The sequence below is a fragment of the Stylophora pistillata genome, chromosome 9 (genome assembly GCF_964205215.1).
Source record: "Stylophora pistillata chromosome 9, jaStyPist1.2, whole genome shotgun sequence".
Lineage (NCBI taxonomy): Eukaryota > Metazoa > Cnidaria > Anthozoa > Scleractinia > Pocilloporidae > Stylophora > Stylophora pistillata.
In genome coordinates, this window is record NC_142527.1 from 19,627,187 (window position 1) to 19,649,063 (window position 21,877).

At 38.8% G+C, this 21,877-nt stretch overlaps 2 protein-coding genes across 4 annotated transcripts; one reads left to right on the forward strand and one right to left on the reverse strand.

The window, feature by feature from the left end:
• Positions 1 to 1,504: 1,504 nt before the first annotated feature.
• LOC111338690 (arylsulfatase B) lies at positions 1,505 to 7,896 on the reverse strand. Its single transcript, XM_022945204.2, has 7 exons — positions 7,536 to 7,896; positions 6,378 to 6,464; positions 5,776 to 5,987; positions 4,919 to 5,130; positions 4,264 to 4,484; positions 2,588 to 2,856; positions 1,505 to 1,896 (listed from the first exon to the last, which is right to left on the reverse strand). The coding sequence occupies exons 1-7, from the start codon at positions 7,894 to 7,896 to the stop codon at positions 1,660 to 1,662; spliced, it is 1,599 nt and encodes a 532-aa protein (XP_022800939.1). The 3' UTR covers positions 1,505 to 1,659.
• Positions 7,880 to 21,189, forward strand: LOC111338691 (protein phosphatase methylesterase 1). 3 transcript variants are annotated; one of them, XR_015991644.1, is made up of 16 exons: positions 7,880 to 8,015; positions 8,095 to 8,191; positions 11,341 to 11,433; positions 12,383 to 12,440; positions 13,364 to 13,415; positions 13,859 to 13,927; positions 14,459 to 14,547; positions 14,966 to 15,056; positions 15,317 to 15,382; positions 15,548 to 15,710; positions 17,940 to 18,000; positions 18,315 to 18,380; positions 19,557 to 19,601; positions 20,000 to 20,067; positions 20,318 to 20,387; positions 21,033 to 21,189. XR_015991644.1 is itself a non-coding variant. In XM_022945205.2 (16 exons), the coding sequence occupies exons 1-16, from the start codon at positions 7,882 to 7,884 to the stop codon at positions 21,049 to 21,051; spliced, it is 1,236 nt and encodes a 411-aa protein (XP_022800940.1). In that variant the 5' UTR covers positions 7,880 to 7,881; the 3' UTR covers positions 21,052 to 21,189. The 3 variants fall into 3 exon arrangements, 2 of the variants coding, with proteins under 2 accessions (XP_022800940.1, XP_088589151.1); XM_022945205.2 differs by having other exon boundaries at positions 20,000 to 20,064; positions 20,320 to 20,387; XM_088733025.1 differs by lacking the exons at positions 7,880 to 8,015; positions 8,095 to 8,191 and adding an exon at positions 10,717 to 10,735 and having other exon boundaries at positions 20,000 to 20,064; positions 20,320 to 20,387.
• Positions 21,190 to 21,877: the final 688 nt, after the last annotated feature.

Consider the following 21,877-nt stretch of genomic DNA (forward strand, 5'->3'; position numbering starts at 1 on the left):
AAAGGTTCATTGACCAAGCTTGTTCGGTCGAGATGGCTGGAGATGAACTTCGTCCTATTTTTTAATGGACCTCGACTTCGTCTCAGTCCATAACTATGCAAAAAAAGAACTTGGCCAATATCCATCCATTTTGACCTCATGCTTTGTTACACGTATATATATTTTTGGGTGTTTTTGCGCGCAGGTTCAACATCCTTCGAGACGTTGAGACAACATTTCAGCTAAGCACTTACTGCTTGGCAAACTTTCCAGATCAGAATGTATTGATTAAATCCGAAACCTCGTATTGTTGATTTTGTTCACTAATGGATAAATCTGATAAATCCAAAGGCTTTAAAGAAATGACAGTGTAAAATTGGCAATATTTAAGTTTCACGGTTTATAACTCTTCTGGTATGGGAAAAAAGAAAAAGCTCAATTTTTATTTCTCGACTGTAACATTTAAAATAACAGAAGTTTAAATATGGGACAGGTGACAGTTTCTTGCGCAGATCAATATTGACGAATTCCGGTCTGAGATCGCCATTTCGGAGAAAGATCTATACCCTTATTTAGCATTGCACGTGTCTCTCCATGGTGCCCACGCTTTGTTTTTCATGGCTACAACTAGAGCCATTATATCTTCTGAGACGATCCCCGGTGGAATAGCGGTCTTCCAATATTCATGTAATCGATCTTTCAGGTGTCGCACAACGTTAGGATACTTATGGCTTACGTCGTAACGTTCTGTAGGATCAGCGGTTATGTTATATAAGGCCAGTTCTACGATGTTTGTCTTTTGATCTTGAAAGGGTAAGAACCAGTTTATTTGCGTAGTTGTTCAAAGGGGGGCTTTGTCACAAGAACTTCAGTGGTTAACCTCTCGTTAGGTTTCAAGTAAAACTCAGTAAAAATTGCATAGAACAGATTGTTTGTTGGAAATTAAAAGCAAGTGCCTCCTCTGAACCCTTCAAGGAGAGCTTACAGGCTACAGCGGTGCACTGCATTCAAGCCACGTGTATGTAGCCACATTCATCATCTACTAAAACAGAGCTCTTATTCCAAATCACCTGTACATAGAGATGGGTGGTGTATTGTTCTTTGTACCCTCTGGCAACTTTTTCGTCCCTGAAGAGGTCTAAAAATCCATTATGGGTGTGGTCAGAGTGATCATGCCCACAATTTTAGAATCCAAAGAAGGATTCATAAGGTTCATAACTATGCAAAAAAAGAACTTGGCCAATATCCAGCCATTTTGACCTCGTGCTTTGTTGATAACGCATGTGTCTCTTGTTGGTTGTTTTGGCAGGTTCACCGTCCTTCGAGACGTTGAGACAACATTTCAAATAAACGCTTACTGCGTAGCAAAGTTTCCACATCAGAATGTATTGGCCAAATCCGAAACCTTGTTTTGTCGATTTTGGTCAGCAATGGATAAATCTGATAAATCCAAAGGTTTTTGAAGAAATGATAGTGTAAAATTGGCAAATGAATATGTAAGTTTCACGGTTTATAAGTCTTCTGGTATGGGAAGAAAGAGAAAGCTCAATTTCTTATTTCTCGACTGAAACATTTAAAATAACAGAAGTTTTAATTTTGGGACAGGTGACAGTTTCTTGCGCAGATCAATATTGACGGATTCCAGTCTGAGATCGCCATTTCGGAGAAAGATCCATACCCTCATTTTGCATTGCACGTGTCTCTCCATGGTGCCCACGCTTTGTTTTTCATGGCTACAGCTAGAGCCATTAGATCTTCTGGGACGATCCCCGGTGGGACAGCGGTCTTCCAATATTCATGTATTCGGTCCTTCAGGTGTCGCACAATGTTAGGATATTTAGGGCTTACGTCGTAACGTTCTGAAGGATCAGCGCTTACGTTATATAAGGCCAGTTCTACGATGTTTGTCTTTTGATCCTGAAAGGGAAAGAACCAGTTTATTTGCGCATTTGTTCAAAGGGGGGGCTTTGTCACAAGAACTTGGTTAACCTCTCGTTAGGTTTCATATAAAACTCAATAAAAATTACAGAGAACAAATTGTTTATTGGAAATTAAAAGCAATTACACTCTAAAATGCAAAACCGTTCTTAATCTAGTTGATTTGGTTATATCAACTAAGTTGAAATTGGAAATTGGCCACCGTAACGAGTTAAAAATTTGACGTTTCGAGTGTTAGCCCTTCGTTTTCGCTCTGACGAAAAGCTAACGCTCGAAACGTCAGCTTTTTAACTCGTTACGGTGGCCAATTTACAATTTCAACATACTTGATGTAACCAAATTACCTTGTTACCCCCACTGACGCAGCACCAAAGTTTCTTTGGAAACTTTCACCCTTTATTCATTCTTAATCAAGTTTGTTCAGAAATTTATTTTCGTGCGCATTAAGATAAATTTGAAAAAAAAGTCAGGTCGTTGATCTTCAAGTTTTCCAAGGGTAATCATTTCAAATCTTCACCATTATTGCTCTGATTTACAAAAATTGACGACGGCGTGGATATCGTTTGATCATCATTTCCTAGTCAGCGTAATTTAGTCTCTGAAGGAAATGGGTAGTTCAAAGTATCAAGGAAGAAAAGAGTAAAAAGATAAGAACAGCGAAAACCATTACCCAGATTTCGTCCATGTCTGGTGCAATTCCTCCTTCTTCTGGAACCTGGTACCAAGTGGCATTGGGTACATGCAATAACAATTTCATGTCACCAACGCGAATTGCCGCTCCGCTGTACCAGGTGTCATATGTCAGTAAAAGACCTGATCTTTTCTCAGGGAAGTCAATATTGTGAAGAAGCTCTTTCCTGGGCGAAGGTGCTCCACTAGAAATGGTTTCCCACACATCGAAGCCATCCACTGGCATAGGCTTTGAATCTATTGCGCCACCTTCAAAACAACAAAAACAAATGCCATGGCTGTATGATACCGGTAATAAAATCGTCTCCAAACGTAAGGATTAGCAAAGAGAGCAAGGACTGTGTATGTGCCTATTAGAGAAATTTTGGCTTAGTTGTGGAGGTCCTCTAGAAGACAAAATCAAAGTGGCTGTGAGCCACTGAACTGGATAATGATTAATGAAAGGCCGGGAATGGAATTTTTGTATCAATTCATGGCTCAGGGGGCCCACCTCCAGGAACATCGTTACAAGGTTTAGTTGTACTTTTCTTCTTACACGCACTGGCACAATTTTATAATAGGTTACTTAGAGTTGTACTTTGACATCTTCAGTATCAGTCAATGATGAAAAGTGTTCATGTGTCAAAGATTACTGAGGGACTCTTCTTGGTACTGTGAAAAAAAAAAAATACGATTGTTTTGTTTAAATAAACGTGGTCAACAGGCTGAGATGTTCATTGTCTGCATATTGTCACCATTTTAGGTGTTTAAATACAAACTTTTGTACAGAAAATGAGTATGTGCTGATGTAACGCTGCGGACTGTCTGGTAGCCCTGAAAGCGAGAGGCTGTGAATTCAAATCCTACCGTACATAACATCTATTTTTTTTTCTCTTATCAACGGATACGTTAATGTATAGAAAAACTTGAGGGAAAGACAGTCATTACCTTTTCGATGCTTGTGTTTAAAAAAATCAATGAGCAGATTCGTCATTCGAGAAGTTATCCAGCATTTCGGACGATTTCGAACTCAAAATATGATAGCCTTTGCCGAGCCCCAAGATATCACTAGTGTCAGATAGGGTTCCGAATGAAAAAGGATGACTTCCTTACAATCGAATCGAGGAGGAAGAGTCTTGAAGTCTTCACCTGACAATCGAAGCTTACATGCGACTTGTATGTGTTCTGGTGTTACGTTCAGGTCAAACAGTGACAGGGTGCTACTACCACAGAACAGCATTTAAATTGGTTTTACCAACTCAACTGAACTCTCGCAGTTTTTCAAAAGACCGAACATTAATCCTCTTTCAGCCGCCGGGTGACCGCTTTTTAATACTCCACAAAATTAGAGTATTAAAAAAAAAAAAAACGATAAAAAATGCCATGTTTTAACATAATTGACCAATACATTTACAAAGACTTCCTCAGAAACACTACAAAAATTGATTTTGGAAGATATACATGAATTCCATTTTACTATTATTCTTAGGTCTGTTTGAGTGTTTGCGCTTGGCTGTTGGGACTTCGCAAAAGGTGGCCATGACCGCTTAATAAAGGTGAAAAATACAGAAATTCGGGGAAAAAATTCCGGACTTTGAAAAGCGGCCACTTTTGCAAGGTGACCACTCTAGACAGTACTGCTTAATACAGGTTTGACCGTAATAACGTCTAATGTACCTGCTAAATTAACGAGAGTCGGATACCAATCAGTCACATGAATGAGATCACGTGAGATCACCCCTTTTCGTTTGAGCATCTGACCATAAACAAAACCGCACGCTTTCACCCCACCCTCCCACAGCGTCCTCTTGTATCCACGTAGGGGGTAGTTGAAGCCGCGGTAGAAAGGATCTCCGCCGTTGTCCGAGCTAAAAATCACAAGAGTATCATTCCACAACCTAGAGGTGTCAATACAAATAGCAGTTGGTTTGAAAATGTGGATGAGAGCGCGTATTCAACGAGGATTTCCTTCCCAGACCATCCCAAACCAGATGACCCTCTGAAAGATGGTAATTCATCATCAGCATAATTTCCCCATTCATCCAGTTTTAATACCTTAAACTCGTTCTTGGAAGGCATGCAATGGCAGTTTCAGTTTCATGCGAAGGTTTATCAGATGGGCATTCTCATTAAACAGAGTCACTGCTGTTGGGGTTTCTTATTGCCTGATCATTTACCCTGGGTCTCCACAGATGAAGAGAAAAATCTTGTATATAGTTATTTTTTTTGTCCTAATGTACTTGGGACAATCTATGTGATTACAGTGAGTTTTAATATTGCCCAAACCAAGCTACAAAAGCTGTCTGCAGGTAGCAATCAAAAACAGCCTTACCCTTTCTCTTTAAACACTTCTGTTATATTTCCAATGGCTTCATCCACCACATCCATCATGGCGGCATAAGTTCCCCTATCCTTGTCTTTGATGAAGTTGTATTTGTCCAGGTATTTTTTGGGTGCCTGGATTGGGTCATGGACATTCTCAAATGCCATGTATAAGAACAGTGGCTTGGAAGAATCATGCTCTTTAACAATTTTCTCAACTTCCTGCAGTAAATAAAACTTGAAGATTTGATTGAGGAAGAGTGAACTTAAGCTGTGTAAAAGCAAAAAGCCATTCAGCATTTTTGCAAATGGTTTTAAATTCCTGAAATAGCTGAGGAGGCAATAAGCAATTGCTGGATGAGATTGAGCAAATGATATTATGAGTAATTAATGCTGAGGTCCGAGTTATCTGCTGAAGCCAAAGGCTGAGGCAGATAACACAGACACGAGGTTTAATAATTCATGATATCATTTGAAAATGGAACCCAATAATTGTTTTATTACACACTTTTTAAACAATCTGCAAAAGAAGACACTTTTCTCTATGTGTCCAAAGGTTTGAGATCACTACATGGATGAGGGGTTTGGAAACTAGGCAGACTTTGAACTCAAGATGATGATCCAATATTGGGTCACATGCCAACTTAACATGCCATTGTACATTGACTATATACTCTCAACTTGTCAGAGTTTTTATAGTAAGTCTAATGTTTAATGGTAAGATTTCTTGTTCTGCCTGTCACGCATATAACTCAGTCCCCAGTGCCTCCCCTGAATCCTTCAAGGGGAGCTACAAGTGCACGGCATGCATGCCACGTGTATGAGGTCACATTAATCTAATAAAACAGAGCTCTTATTCCAAATTACCTGTACATAAAGATGGGTGGTGTATTGTCCATTGTACCCTCTGGCAACTTTTTCACCCCTGAAGAGGTCTAAAAACCCACCATGGGTGTGGTCAAAGTGATCGTGCCCATAATTGTAGAATCCAAAGAAGGAATCAAAACCTCTATATGTTGGAGTACTAACAGATGTATAGTAACCTAAATGCCATTTCCCAACAAGATGTGTCCTATAACCTGAAGATGGTAACATATAACGTAATGAAAAGAACTCACTAAATGTAGAATTGAGGAATTGGGGGTAGATTGAAGGGCTGGGGGAGGAAGAGGTATTATGACCTATTTTTCTTGCCTATCACTTTTAAAAGTTTTCTTTTGTTTGTTTTCTTGTTTGCATTTTCCTGCTTTTTAACTTTAAGTACCAGAAGTGATTAAAATGTAACTTCTCCCAATAATATCCATAATTAATTTATTTACAGTCAACCTCAGGCAGATGTTGTTATCTTGATCTAGCACTAAACTCTCCTAACTTACTTACAGGGAAATGTGTAGCAACTAATGGGGAAAATTAACAATCAGAGCATGGGATTAAAACGGTTGAAAGGAACATATGAATGTTCAACTTACCTACGTCTTTCAACTTCTCCGGTAAAATGGAGAATTCTAGAGGAAGTCCAAAGGGAGTTAAGCTAAGAATCGCTCGATGTTGCAGGCCTGCAGATCAAAAATAAACAGGGGTCATTCTTCATTTGAAGTTTTTAGGTTACAATGTTTTCAATACTGTTTTAAGAATAGAATGAACATGGAGTCTAAGATAAACAGTTAACACAGATGGCAAACAACTACTTCTAGGCTGCAAAAACTTTCAGGAAAATTCTGAAAATCATTCTTTTTATCACATATAATGTTGCCATTCAATACCTAACATTTCCCTTTAAAACTACAAAGTGGGGAGGTAGGGGGGGGGGGGGTTAATGGTAGGAGCCAGTCTCTACTCCTGTGGCCCTTAACTTTGTTCCTTGAGTTTTATCTTCTACATTCCATGCATGCTTCAACACTGACATGAAGAGCTTGTTCACTTAATTTCTTATTGTCATTTTATTTCCTTTCCCTGACGTTAAAGGTACCCTTGCTCTCTTTAAACAAAATTTGGTGAACAGAGCATCTCTTATTTCTCCAGGTAGACAGTGGAACAGCACAAAACAGTGGTTCCCCGTAGGCCCCGGGGTGGGGTACTCAATATATTCCTGGCTGGGGAGGTGCGGCGTGACCCCTCATACCCTGACCCTGTTTAAGACAAATATCGCTGATTTTCCTACCCTGTTGAAGACAGAATTCCAATTTTTGATACCCTGTTCAAGACACTTAATGTTCCTGTTATCAATGCCAAAATCAACGGAATTCAATATTAATTAAAATTAGAGCTTGTAAAAATTTTGCTGTTTATCTTCCAAGAAAAGATATCCTGTTTAAGACAAAAAGTGATAAATCGATAACCTGATTAAGACAAAAAATGATAAATTCCGATACCCTGTTTAAGACAAAAATCTCGAAAAACATACCCAGGCTGGCCGCACGTCCCCATTAAGCCTTTATAAAGGAGTACCCCCCGGGTCCCTAGGTTACAAAAGTTGCATTAACGTCCGTATATGGGCAACTGTGCACCCACCCCTCACCTCGCAGTTGTCGAGATACTGGCTTTGATCCCAAAAGTTACCCCCGGGACGCTGGCCAAAACATGTTTTTCAGGAGCCTTCAGGAAGAAAACTGGGAAAACATACTCACCAGTGTGTATTGGATACCGGCCTGTCATAAGAGATCCCCTAGTTGGTGTGCAGTATTGCTGGACATAATAATTCTCAAGAATTACTCCTTCACGAGCAAGTCTGTCAACGTTAGGTGTCTTTATTTGCGAACCGTGATATCCAACATCGCTCCATCCCAAATCATCCACCAATAGTAGCAATATGTGAGGCTGTGAGGCTAGAGCTTGCGTCCAGAAAATAAAAAAAGACAAAATGGAGAAGACCGTAGCAGTATAAAGTGCCACATTACTATTAATCATCGTTTTCGTGATAATGTGAGTGACTTCGTGACCATTTGACTGCATGACAAAATTAAATGTGCTCCCATGCGAGCAAAACATGAGCCTGCGATAAGAATTTTCAGAAAAAAATCCAACATGTCGGAACTGAGGAAAGATGCTTTGAAGAACAAATACGGTGGTTTACCTCCTGCCCCGAAACGACCTGGGAAATCTTACGGGTAAGAATTAAGACAACGAATTGATTTCATCTTCATGCAGCTGTTGTTGTTGAATAACGATCTTTTGTCGCACAAACAGAACCGCCGGAGGAGTGCGACGCAAGCGTGATTACACTCCGTTGTCTTGGGAAGATTACTTCGAGAGTTCGAGAGATGTTTGTGTCAATGATAACAACGTATCCTTTGTTCCACTGAGAACTTTTTCAATTTCAATAGGAGAGGTCCCTCTAAATTCTATACCCACAAATCCTGATTGCTGTAAATTTAAGTTTATTTTAGTATAAAAGTCATGTATTAATATTGATTTGATCTTACTTCTTGTACATACATTGAATCAATGATTTAAATCTGTGAGATCAACAAAAGATGAAAGAACATCAAATGAATGGGATCAGGTGTTGTCATTGCAGGTAAATTTCGATGTGTTAGTACTGTAATCCCTACTGGGAGACTGTACACATTGTAAATTCAAAACAAAGTAATGTCAAGAGCTTATACCCTGTTCTGATAATGTCTGTGAAACATAGTTCAGCTGTGGGCAGACAAAATGAAACTTTCACCTTTAGGCTCTTAAAACTACATATTTTCACTGATTTTCTGTCAAGCTTGAAACAGAACTATGTAGTTTTGTACCCAACAAGGCGGAGGAGAGGAACACAAATGCAATTAATGGTTAAAGTGAAAGATGTCAACCTGGAAACTCCGGATTTAAAATACAGTGCAATAAATCAATTGCCTATGTTGTGCTAGTAGGGCAACTTCATAAGTTGTAAAAAACCACCAGTGTTATGTACCATGCAATACCAATGTCTGTATCCAACAGTCTCAGGAAACTATTATTTCCATGTGAGTCTTTCTTCATTTGACTAATGACTCAATCCCTAACTTGTCAAACATAGATGCAATCACAAAAGGAATTAGTAAACATAACAAACTTATTTGCCAGTCCATGTGATTTTCCATTGTGCACTGAATGGTGGATCTAAATATTTTAAGTCTTAATGATGTCCAGTATGTTGACATTACCGGTAGATGTTTTAAGCTGTGATAATTGCAAGGGATGTACCCTTTTTGAGTGACTGGCTTCTAATTTTTCTTTGAAGTTCACTATTGCATGGATCCAGTATGTAAAGGTCATGAGAATAATGGAAATGACCAACTTAAGAAACCGTTTATTTTGAAACAAATCTCCTTGTCATATTTATCATAGGAAATGTAAAGAGACAACTGCAGATAATTGGAATATCATAGGACTATTAAGGTTTAAGTTTGATCAAAGAAAGCTTGTTATTCATTATACATTCCTGCATGTATAAACCGCCGCCTGGTTAGCTCAATTGGGAGAGCGCCGGACTGCTGTGCGGGAGGTCGAGAGTTCAATACCGGCCGGACCAACACTCAGGGTCTTAAAATTAACTGAGAAGAATATGCTTCCTTTCTTTAACATCAAGAAATGGTTAGATATTCTAGTCTTCTCGGATAGGGACGAATAAATGGAGGTCCCGTCTCCTGCAGGGTTAGGGGCAGGAGACGTTAATTTCCCACGCACGAGATTACTGTGTGATGGATGTCCTCCCCTGGGGTGGGTTGGGTGGGTATACAGCGCTTTGGACAATTAGTGGATTTTAGCGCTATATAAATACAATTATTATTATTATTATTATTATTATGTAAAGCTTTGATTTGCACTAGTGTAGCGAAGCATTACTTAAATTTGAAGGCTACAGATGCACAGATATTAACCATTTTATTTCTGCACTGGTTACCAACGGTAACATTGGCAACAGTCAAATTGCAAAGTAAATGAATGGATTGGGTTTTAAATATGAAATTACGCTTGAAGGGCTGAAATATTTGCAGTGCATATGTTACTTACAATTCTGCTGGGTAATCGATACATCTTTACATGGCTCTCTACATGTTCTTTTAGCAGATGTGTTTCTTTTAGCGGATGTCTTTTCTTTTAGCGGATGTGGTTGATTGTTAGACAAGTTTTTAAATTTGTTGTGCCTATTTAAGTACAAAAAAGCTAGTTCCTCCCCAGATTCTTTGCAACTGCATTTTGGCACCGAAATGGAACAGCTACACAAAAATTTATAATAATAATAATAATAATCTATTTCTTATAGAGCGCTATTTACAATGACAGATCAACAGCACTTTACACTCAATGTATAAACCCACCCATCCCACCCCAGGGGAGGACATCCATCACACAGTAATCTCATGTGTGGGAAATTAATGTCTCCTACCCCCAACCCTGCAGGAGACGGGACCTCCATTTATTCATACCTATCCAAGAAGACAAGAATATCTAACCATTTCTTGATGTTATAGAAAGGTAGCAAATTCTTCTCAATTATTTTAAGACCTTGAGTGTTGGTCTGGCCGAGGCTTGAACCCTCGACCTCCCGCACAACAGTCCAGCGCACTATCCATTGGGCTAACAGGGTGGTGGTTATTTACTTGAAGTATAAGTTGAAATTCTTAGTGCACTAAGCACAATTCAAGCTTTCAATTGGTTATCTTTATCTGATGGCTAGGAGTAATTATTTACTTGACACAAAGGCTAGATCCTTTTTATTGAAAGTTCAACTAAGGCTCTACGATCAAACAGTGTTCTCCTTTACTTTATGTACAACAGGTGTAATAAATTTCTGAAAGGAACAAGCAATCCTTCAACCTGTTGAATTTTCAAGACTCTTAAAGCACATTAGATGGTACTAAGAGATGCTTTATGCAATAAATATTTAACAATTATTCCACGGGCGTGCGTTGGATATGAGATGATAGATAGCCAACGAGGCACGTAGCGCCGAGTTGGCTATAATCATCTCATATCCAACAAGAGCGAGTGGAATAATTGTTTTATTAAAAACGTTAAATTAAATTATTAAATTTTCTTAAATTTTTAGCTCCCTTTTAATTTTAAGCTGACGCGTACGCTTACCATATTTGTTATGGTATATTGGCTCATATACCATAAGGGCTAAGCCAATTAAAAGTCTTGAATTGCATTATCCAATGATCCAGTTTTTGATAATACTGGTTACCACCTGAAAATGAGAACTCTATTCATAGGAGCCAAATAATAGCAGGAACAAACTGTCACCATCAGAAGAAAACAAGCGTTCTTTGGTCACAGTTATGATGCCTCATGCATGTTTGTCTCTGGTAGCTTTTAATATGAACTATAACTGCCACAGGCATTAAAAAAGAAAACAAATCAGTTTACTCAGGGTTTTGATATTTAAAGTGGCTGTGATATGATGTGAAAAGAATTGGAGAATTTCCTTGACTTGTTACCTGGTAACTTGTGTAATAGAGATTCCGAGTTTACCAGGCTGGTACTTCTGGTCCAGTACTATTGTTACTTCATGGTGGAGGGCATTCTGCTTTATCATGGGCTGTCTTTACCGTAAGTATTCATTATTACACTTAAGAATTGACTTCAATCAATTTTCCATTTTAATCATGGATGTAGAGACCAGAGAAAAGTAAATTTAAGGCATTTCCTTAAATTCAGTATGTACCATTCATCCCTTTTTGTGCCTATTGTGTCTTCCTTCTAAGAATGCTCTTAGTACTATGTTATGGTGTTGTGTAAGTCGGTAAACCCTCCCCCAAACTGGCCTTGCAATTTTCAAAATGGCAGACTATTATGAGACACTCAAAACATTTCCAATGACTTGTCCTGGTACAGCTCCGACAATAGCCACAATTGAATGAATCAGATTCATTTTTGGTTAATCAGGTTTAGTTCAGTGTTTGTTGAGGGTCTCGCCTCTGCATTTCAACATTGTTATTGATTTGAACTTTGATGGTTGAACATTGCCAAAAATTTAATGTGCTCACATGACTTGTGCATTTTACTCTGAACTTATCCAACATATCCTTGAAGAAGAATGTAAATTTCATAAAAAAAGAAAAGTAAAGAGAAAAAGAGAAAGTAAAGAACTTAAAAAGATAAAGACAAAAAAAGAGTTGATGCAGCCAAGGCTTGAACCCTATACCTTCGGATGCAAGAGGAACAGGTGCATGCATTATCCATTGTGCTAGGTATGCAGAGTGTATGAAGTGGCCCAAATTTGTATTAAAATACATTTGATGCACATTTGACACATGTACCTATTCTATTTAAGATTTTCTGCTCTATCTGCGGCCTGTCAATTGAATGAATTGTACAACTCTGTTCCGATGAAGTCCTCCTTTTGTCACAACTTTGGCATCAAGAAGAGCTGTTCATCAACCCTTCTGTATTCCACACCCCATTGTTTTTTTACTGCAATACGCTACAGTTATACAACATTTAAGGCACATGTAGTCATAGAATGCCTTTTATTCGTTTTGTTTTCATCTTTTTTCAGAAATCAATCACAAGAATATGTCATTGTCAAGTTCTGGCTTTAGACCTTAGAGGCCATGGTAAGTGACTGTATAATTCTTCAAACATCCTTTAACCCATTAATGGCTGCAGCTTTTGTGGAAAACTGTGTTTTGAAGCTAGTTGAGCAGATTTCAGGTCACTGTTGTGGTTTTAAAAGTTCAAACTTACCAAAAACCCCTTGACAGCTTGTGCACTCGACGGCCTTTCGATCCAAATGCAAAATGGCGGCCTGAAAATCTCGGGCACGCGCAGAGAGCAAAATTTCCACATAGTTTTTGGGTTGAAAATTCATGCCCCACTTACGACTTTTACTTTTCTCTCTTTCTCCTGCCCTTTTTTTCCCCTCTCCTTGCCTGAAGTTTCTCCTCACTTGCTGGAATTTGAGTAGGCTTCATTTTGGTGTAGAGATTTTTCAGAAACTACTCATTATTTTCAAAGCACATGCTCGGAAAGGTAGGTGGGTAATGAAAGACAATTTTCGTGCAGATTTTCAGGTCAAAGTGACATGGTTTTTTGGCTATTTCTCCAATCTCCTTCACTCAATTGCACTCATTCTGGTATCGTCTGTAAGATATTTTCAACCTGTTCAAGTACGTGCTCAAATTCGTGCTCCAGGGTTAAAAGTGATGACGTCACAAGGCGTAGAAAGGGTGTGGGTCCCCATGGGTGCATATGGGCGCACTGGACGTCAATAGGTTAAGTACACAAGAGTTGCTTGTAGATGTCACAGAAAAAAAAATGAATTTGATAGTCCTATTGAATGTTCTTTTAATAGAGAAAAGAAAATTTGTGCAAATTTCCTTCATCCCTACCACCTTATCCACAAATTTAGACACTTATTTATCTTAAGTTTTAAGTCATATATAATGACCTCACTTGTGCACTAAGCACTACTAAACATATGTTGAATGACATTGTATGTGCCATAATTTCCAAAACACAAAAATTGCTTCTTATAAAGGTAACACATCCACAGAAGATGACTCTGATTTATCAGCTGATACCTTATCAAAGTAAGTTTTACCTGAGTCTCTGTTTGAGAGTAATAATTATTTTAAAAGTTGGTTGAATGCATGATCAGTAAATAGGACATGAACACTTTTGTGTGTTTTCCCAAAGTTGTGGTCAGGACCCAATATTAAAAATAAAAATGAGTAAGTAATTACATGTACATTGGAGACAAAATGTGAAATTTACTGGTGTTCAAAAGTGACTTTGATTTTCATTTTGTTACCCATGTTTCAACATCCTTCAACATTATCAACTCTTTTGCTCTGAGAAAACTGTTGGCTTCTTGGAACATGAAGTGTCTGCTGGCTAATAATCTGAGCATATTTTTGCACCAATGGAGGCTACCATCTATATAATATGTCCAATACTATACATGTCCCATTACAGAGTGTGTTTTAATTGGTGCACATACTTATAATAACAACTGTATGTTTATCACTTACAGGGATGTTGGAAATGTTGTACAGTCTCTCTATGGGGACTCCCCTCCATCTATTCTTCTGGTTGGACACAGGTAAAATGCATTTAAAATCAAACGTTTGGAACAAATTGGTTAAATTAGATATAGACTGAAGACTATCTCATTGTCCCTTGCATGATATCCTTAAATTTTTTTTTAAAAGTCTTTACAGCTAACTGGTGAATGTATCTGAAAAGAAGATGGTGTAGAGTAAAAAATATTACTGACAATTTGTTTGTAATGTTTTCTTGTTTTTATCTTGACCTTTGTAGCTAAGAATACTCTGTAGCATAATTGTGAGAAAATAACAGCTAAAGCAGAGACAGCAAGGGCTAAACAAACTGTTTACATCCTTTCATATTGATTTGCCCTTTATGCACAGTAAGAGTGTCTGTTGCAATCTCTACAAAGAAAAGTGAAGTTTATTTTAAGGGCTTAGCATGGAGGTGCCTGTGGATGCCCCCCCCCCCTTGAAAATTGATGGCTATGTGCCTGTATCTAAGCCATTGTTTTAAAATGTTTAGGCTGATTAACCAGATGTGCTTATGCTGATCACATGCGTTAAATGATACTTGTTGTTTTTAGTATGGGTGGGGCCATTGCTGTCCATGTTGGAGTTCAGAAACTGTTAGGTGCCTCTCTAGCTGGATTAGCTGTTATTGATGTAGTGGAAGGTGAGTGACAGAGACTAATGGACAGAGTACATGGAGTGCTTTTAAAATGAATGTCATTAAAAAAAAAAAAAACAGCGTGATCACAATGGCTGATCAGATTAGTCAGATTGAAGGCAAAATATCAGAATTAGCCAATGACAACCAGAGGTAAAACAGGAAAACTACCTGCACAACGACAAAATGTTTTGCGTCTGATTGGTGGAGGGGATGGCATGAATTTTTTTTGTTGTGAAAGAAGACCGATATCATTCTAGTGTCCACTTTACATCTGCTTACACCAGTACGGTATATACACGAGGGCTGGGAGAAGTCATTCAGTAAGAAACTGTATTCAGGTAGGCTATCTGAATGGGTGTAAGGGTATGTCTATAGCAAAGGCTCTGAATTTATTGATAAATTTGTTTGTTTTTATACCTAGGGACAGCGATGGAAGCTTTGTCCGCTATGCAATCTTTTTTGAGAAGTAGACCATCTTCGTTTCGATCACTGGAAGAAGGAATAGAATGGAGGTATTCTGAAATGGAATGAAGGAAGTATTCTTGGCAAAACGAAACACGGCAGTTTATGGACCACTCTGAAACAAGAGTTGCATCATTTTCAATCAGTTTTCAAAAACCAAATGACAGAGACCAATTAACAGCAGGGGATAAATACTAACTGAAAATAACTTGACCGATCACTTCCAAGGAAATTTACATTGTCAAGGGGTACAGCCAGTAGTGATCGAGCACTATATAACGTAACCTTTTTTGTGCTTTCTTAATTGAAGCATACGAAGTGGCCAGGTCCACAATGTGGAGTCAGCGCGTATATCCATGGTTGGACAGCTAGTCAGGTGAATTCAATTTATTCTCCTCTGAGTCAGTGGTGGAAACATTTTGTTAGGGTGATTATTGCTTGTATTCTCTGTTGCTGTTGTTTTGGTTGAATTTGTCTTTAGTCATATTTACATTCAAGTACGATTAATATTGTTTTTAAAAGTTAATTTTAAAACCAACAGATGTAGTAGCGAGGGTGAAGATAAAGGAAACAAGGAAGGTTCGACTTCTCCCCCTCCTTCACATGCCTGTGATACAATTAGTGAGGAATCTGAAGAAACGGTAAATACAAAAGCTTCGACTGCAGTGCATACAGAGAATAGTCAGGTGGAAATGGGGCAGGAGGTAAGCAGCAGCGGTGCCTTGTTTCTTTTGAATTTAATTTTAATCCAAAATTTCCTTGGACATCATGTGTACGTAATGTCTTTTCGCAACTCCCCTACCGCCTTCCCTTTTTCCGCTTTCAGATTTTAGGGTGATGCTTTAGTGGTTAACAAATATCTTATAACAATGTGCTCCCGCTCATAATCCCCTCCCTCCCCACAGAAATTGCATGTAAAGTAAATGATAGACTACAGCAGTCCATGCTTTTTTGGGAAGTCTGTTGCGCCAGTCAAAAACTTCAAGGCGCAACTTCTACATCGATGCTCGTGCACCATAGTTCTGGAGTTCCACGCGAGGCACTTCAAATGTTTTTTCCACTGATTTTTTTCTGACTCACGCGACTTTCCCAGGTTTTTTTTGGCAGATGTTCCATTCTCCTCTCGTCTAATCGCCTTTGAACATTTTCTGGATGTTGTGGGTGAATTTTCTTTTTTGGTCACACCTGGGAGTAAGGGGGTTAGGATCCTTCTTAGAAGGTCGAGCTTTGGCAAAAATGATCAATGAGTTTGTTTGGAATGTGGTAGAAAGAGCTTCTTTACTTTTGCTGGTTTTGTTTGTATAGTAGAATACGTCGCACGAAATTAAATCCATCTTTTCACGTTGCTAATTACAACAATTATAGTCCCGCAGCAGCTACCAAGAAAATAGGTGTTGCTTCTCCCATCACCACAGAAAAGGTTTGACTGTGGATTTCGGTAGACCGAAACCTCCTGACTAACGCTAGGTAGTTCATAGACTTGATTTGTGGTATAGGTTTTGAATTAAGGGTGTTTTCTGACGTCATTTTAGCTCAAACATGAAAACGAGGTTATGTAACAAATGAAAGATTTTTACCCATTTGTGGCTATAAAAGGATTCCAGATTGAACCAAACTTATTAGAACAATTAGCTTAGAATTGTAGGTCATGCAGTATGTCAGCTATGAAGAATCACAATGACGAAGAGAAAATCAATCCGAGAAATGCGTGTGAAGGTGAATCTTTCGTATTGCATTGTGCATCCAATACTGCGCATAAACATCACCCAATACTGCAGTAAATGGTTTGAACCCGGGGGTAACATGTGAAGGTGTAGTCTGATCGTCTGGGTGAGTGTAGTCCTGAGAAGGACTGTTGTCGGTGGCAGTGACTGACGTTTCGACAACCTGTGCGGAAGTCATCATCAGAGTCAAGTGAATGATTGTTGTCAGTAGAATGTTCTTATTCCAGTTCGTGTGAAATGATCGGTTGGTTTTGCCGTGATGTTATTGGCTGTAAGACTCAAGTGACGTAAGTCGTTCGTGATTGGTCTGTTTCGGTCTGTCGGTAAAGCTAGGTTGTTCTTTTTCGGTCGTTTGTGATGTTTATGTCGTGAATGAGTCGTTTGTATGGGGCGGGTAGTTGTTGACATCTGTTTAGGGGAGTCTGTTCTAAGTTAGTAAACCAGCTTTCCAGAGTCAGTCGTTGAAAATAGTCAGTGCTGTAGGTTAGGCATTGCGCAGAGTCCCAGTCAATGTTGTGGTTGGTAAGTCGATGGTGTTCAGCAATGTGATTGCTGACATCACCTTTCCTCGTCGCCCGTCTGTGTTCAGTCAGTCACAACTACCCGCCCCATACAAACGACTCATTCACGACATAAACATCACAAACGACCGAAAAAGAACAACCTAGCTTTACCGACAGACCGAAACAGACCAATCACGAACGACTTACGTCACTTGAGTCTTACAGCCAATAACATCACGGCAAAACCAACCGATCATTTCACACGAACTGGAATAAGAACATTCTACTGACAACAATCATTCACTTGACTCTGATGATGACTTCCGCACAGGTTGTCGAAACGTCAGTCACTGCCACCGACAACAGTCCTTCTCAGGACTACACTCACCCGGACGATCAGACTACACCTTCACATCACCCAATACGGCGACATAGCGTGCATGCCTTTCGAGAAGGTGATATTGTTTTCCAATCAAGAGGATATTGAAATCTGCAAACCTCAACACGTTTTCTTCTGTGTAAGTGTGGAAGCTAAAAATACTGTTAGAGGCTTGGTTCCGATTCAAGTGATCGAGACCTATACTGGTGCTTTACAGTAATTGATATAACCTTAGTCATACCGTTGTAATTGAATTGCTTTTGGTTGCACGACGCTTAGTCGAAATGCGCTCCGAATACATTCATTTTGTGGGTATTTGTCGTTTAGAGGGCTGATGAGAGATTCACTTGGAGGATTGACTTGTCCAAGACTGATAGATTTTGGGAAGGTGAGTCTAAGCTTATTTGGAGGTGTACATACCACAATGTTAACACTGATGGAAATGTGACATCTAATGTCAGAGGGCTTAAAACTCCCGCCAGTATTCTCTTAAGAAACCGTTGTCATTGTTGCCATTTTTCCACACTTCTTTAGCCATGAAAGCGTGGATTAGCCTTAAAAAACTTAGGATTGAGTCGCATTTTCCCTTGTTCTGCATTTTCAAAAGATGGAAAGCCTCCCTTTGGTGATCAGGTGTACATATTCCCATTTTTTCTCTGCCAGTTTTGTTAGTGGTTATTTTTTGTCTTCTTAATTCTGAAGGCTGGTTTAAAGACATGTCCAATTTGTTCTTATCGTGTCCTGTTCCAAAGCTTCTCATCTTGGCAGGTAAACAAATATAACTTTCTGCATTTCAATTTTTTGTTTCTGTTTGTTTGTTTGTTTTTTTTTTATTATTTTATCTTGATATTTAAAGTGATGGGAGGCGCGGTGGCCTCATGGTTGGTGCGCTCGACTCTGGATCGAGTGTTCCGGGCTGGAGCCCCGGCCGGGACATTGTAATGTGTTCTTAGGCAAGACATTTTACTCTCACAGTGCCTCTCTTCACCCAGGTGTATAAATGGGTACCGGAAAGTTTAATGCTGAGGGTAACCCTGCGATGGACTGGCATCCCATCCAGGGGGGAGTAGAAACACTCCTAGTCGCTTCATACTACAGAGACCGGAGTTAAACACCGGCCGAATGGGCCACTAGGCTCGTAAACAGACTTTACCGTTACCTTTTATTGAAAGTGATGATGACGATGATGAAGCTTTCATTGTTTTTGTTCTTGTTGAATGTTGAATGTTGTAGGTGGCTAAACTTTAGTACAAAGTAACCAAACTTTTCGAAAAATGTAACATTTGATCACTTGAAAACACATTTTGGGAATTCGAGATCCTGAAGATCGATATTCTTCTTTATCTAAAAGCTCTGCATTTGTATAGGTAATCACATGATTTCGAGTGCAATTTGGAATAAATAAGCACGAGTAAATTTTTTCAAAGACTAACAAAATTACATGAGCCCGTAGGGCGAGTGCAATTTGTGGTCTTTGAAAAAAGTTACAAGTGATTATATATTCCTAATTGCACGAGAAAGTCACGTGATTATCTATTAATAATATACATGAAAAAATACGGGGTAGCTTCCCATAACTACGCAGAAGAAAAGCGCGCACATCAGGCGCAAAACTAATTTATTCAAACCCTGCAAGTGACATTGACATTGACCTTGACATTGACCAATCATTCTGACCAATCAGAATGCCTGGTTTGTCTCTCTCTTTGCACTGAATTAACCCTCTTCTGCACTGAATTAACTGAAAACTGCATTCATCTTAACCAATCAGAACTGAGAAATTTTTTCATGTATATTATAGGGATGTAAACAAAACTCCTAGCTTTTGATGAATGTAATCGCAGACTATTTCATTTCTTTTAGACTTTTATCAACCGCGCCTATATCTGATAAATACAAGTAGTTTTGACATATAACAATTTTACGAACGAATTCTCGCCGTAGGTGTTGATCGTCTCGATAAAGATCTGACAATTGGTCAAATGCAAGGTATGTTGTCCCCAGGGTTCGTGCGGGTCCAGGAATACCTGGAAAGTCCTGGAATTTTATTTTTGACATTTTCTAGACGTGGAAAGTCCTGGAAAAAGACTACAGGTCCTGGAAAGTCCTGGGAATCTGCTTAACTCAAGCAATAAATTTTTCAAAATTTACTTTATAAGGAATGTTTGTAGACTGTAAGGAAAATTGGTTTTGGAATCTTTAGAAGGAAAGGGTTTAAGGGAAAAATTTGAGTCCTGGAAAAGTCCTGGAAAAGTCCTTGAAATTTGTTTCTGAAAAAGGATTCGAACCCTGCGTCTCAGATTAGAAGAAAAAGAGTGTTGCTGATATTAAGTTCTCTCGTTTGAATATCAATTTGTGTATAACAACTCTGCTTTATTCGTCAAAAGGGAAATTTCAGATGCAAGTATTACCACGATGCGGTCATTGTGTCCACGAGGATGCTCCGGACAAAGTAAGGAAAGTGACGAATTTATCTTCGGCTAAAAGGATAAAAAAAAAAAAGTAATAAGATAATATTACGATTAATAATGATGATGATACTAATGACAATTATAACACTAACTGATAATAACAATAAATATAATAATAATTATTATTATTATTATGATAATAACAATAATAACTTTATTTCAAAGCTTAAAACATTACAATAACTTCGCGTATTCCGACAGTGGTTCCGACCGTGATTTGTCCTTTTTCTATGCAGGTTGCAGAAGTATTAGTGACATTTTTGATGCGGCTCAAACTCGCAGTGACAAAGGAGAACTTTCTAAGGTAGGCGCTGACATAGCACTGACTTTCTTGCATTTGTTCTCCGTCATATTCGTTACGCACGATGTCTTTGTTGGGCGATTTATTAAGGACCTTCTAATTCTGTTAAGAACCAAGTAATGCCCAATTCATTACTGAAACAAAGTTATCTAAAATTGGTCACAACCGCGTAAGTGTCGGAGTGTCTTTGAATGGATCCGAATTCTTGAACTATAGGGTTTTGGTGTGACAAGCGTCCTACCTGATGATAGGATCACAAATGTCGATAGCTTGCTATACAGAAATGAAATGTAATGCCTTTTTGGTTTGAATGTTGTGGTCGTAATTGGGTCGTTGCTTCAGTGGAATCATAAAAATTTGGGAGCAATATTTCTGACTTATTTCTCTTTTCAAGCGATCAAAGTTTTGTTAACTTTGTCTCCTTCGGTAGACCTGAGAACTAAAATTGTAGAAACTAGTTGGCTCATGATAAAGAACTAAATGCAGAAGTCTTGGGGTTTGTTTTTATACACTTACTTATTACTCTCTGTCCTTAGGACGAACTCAAATTTTAACCGAGAGGATTGTATCGAAGACTGAAGAAAATTTTAGAGAATTCAGTTACAAAATGTTTCTGTTTTGATGTTTTGTTACATGTTCCTTCTTCAGACCTATGCCAGCGTGTTAGTCATGGATCAGATTTCTTCTCGTTGCCAAACCAATACGGGCACGATAAAGTTTCGTCAAGTACATGTAATTTCTGTAAATTAAACTTTACACATTTGGCTCTCTTTATGTACAGATTAAAAGACCAGCAAACAACTGATTGGGTGTGTGGTCTTTCTGTCGCAGCTATCGTAACCAACCCTCCCCATTTTGCCATACTATTACAGCTCCCAAAAAAATTTTTCCGAGACTGGTTCAAATAGTTGTAGGAACTTAGCATTACGTAACAAGGTATGTTGTCACTCCTCCACTTTAAGGGATAAAAATATGTATCCCCTTTCTCCTTTAATAAGCATTTGTTAAGTCCGCCGAACAATAACCTGATGGGGAGTGGCAAGTTCATAACATTGCTCCTTGCCTAATAACGCAACACGCTAACCCGAACAATGTTGGAAGCGGACTATTTTTTCTCCCACAAGTGACCAAAACAATGTCATAGTGGTATAATGATAATGACCAACTGACCGTAACAATCCGCTCTCAAACAGGAGAAGGGGAGGAAATAGAATTTAATGACTGTAAGGATGGAAACTACACAGTGTGTTACAAGCCAAAGAGTGTTGGCTGACGTGACATTTCTGTAGGGGTTAATGGCAAGCCGCTGACTGGTAGTCCTTGGAGGAATCAGGTGATCGGTCATCAGTACAAAGTTATTCATTCATTTGGATCACGTGGGATAGAACCGGGACAGTTTCAAAACCCAATTATCATTGCAGTGAGTGAAAGAACAGGAAAGATTGCCATAGCAGATCATGGTAATCGCAGAGTTCAGCTGTTTGATCGTGAGT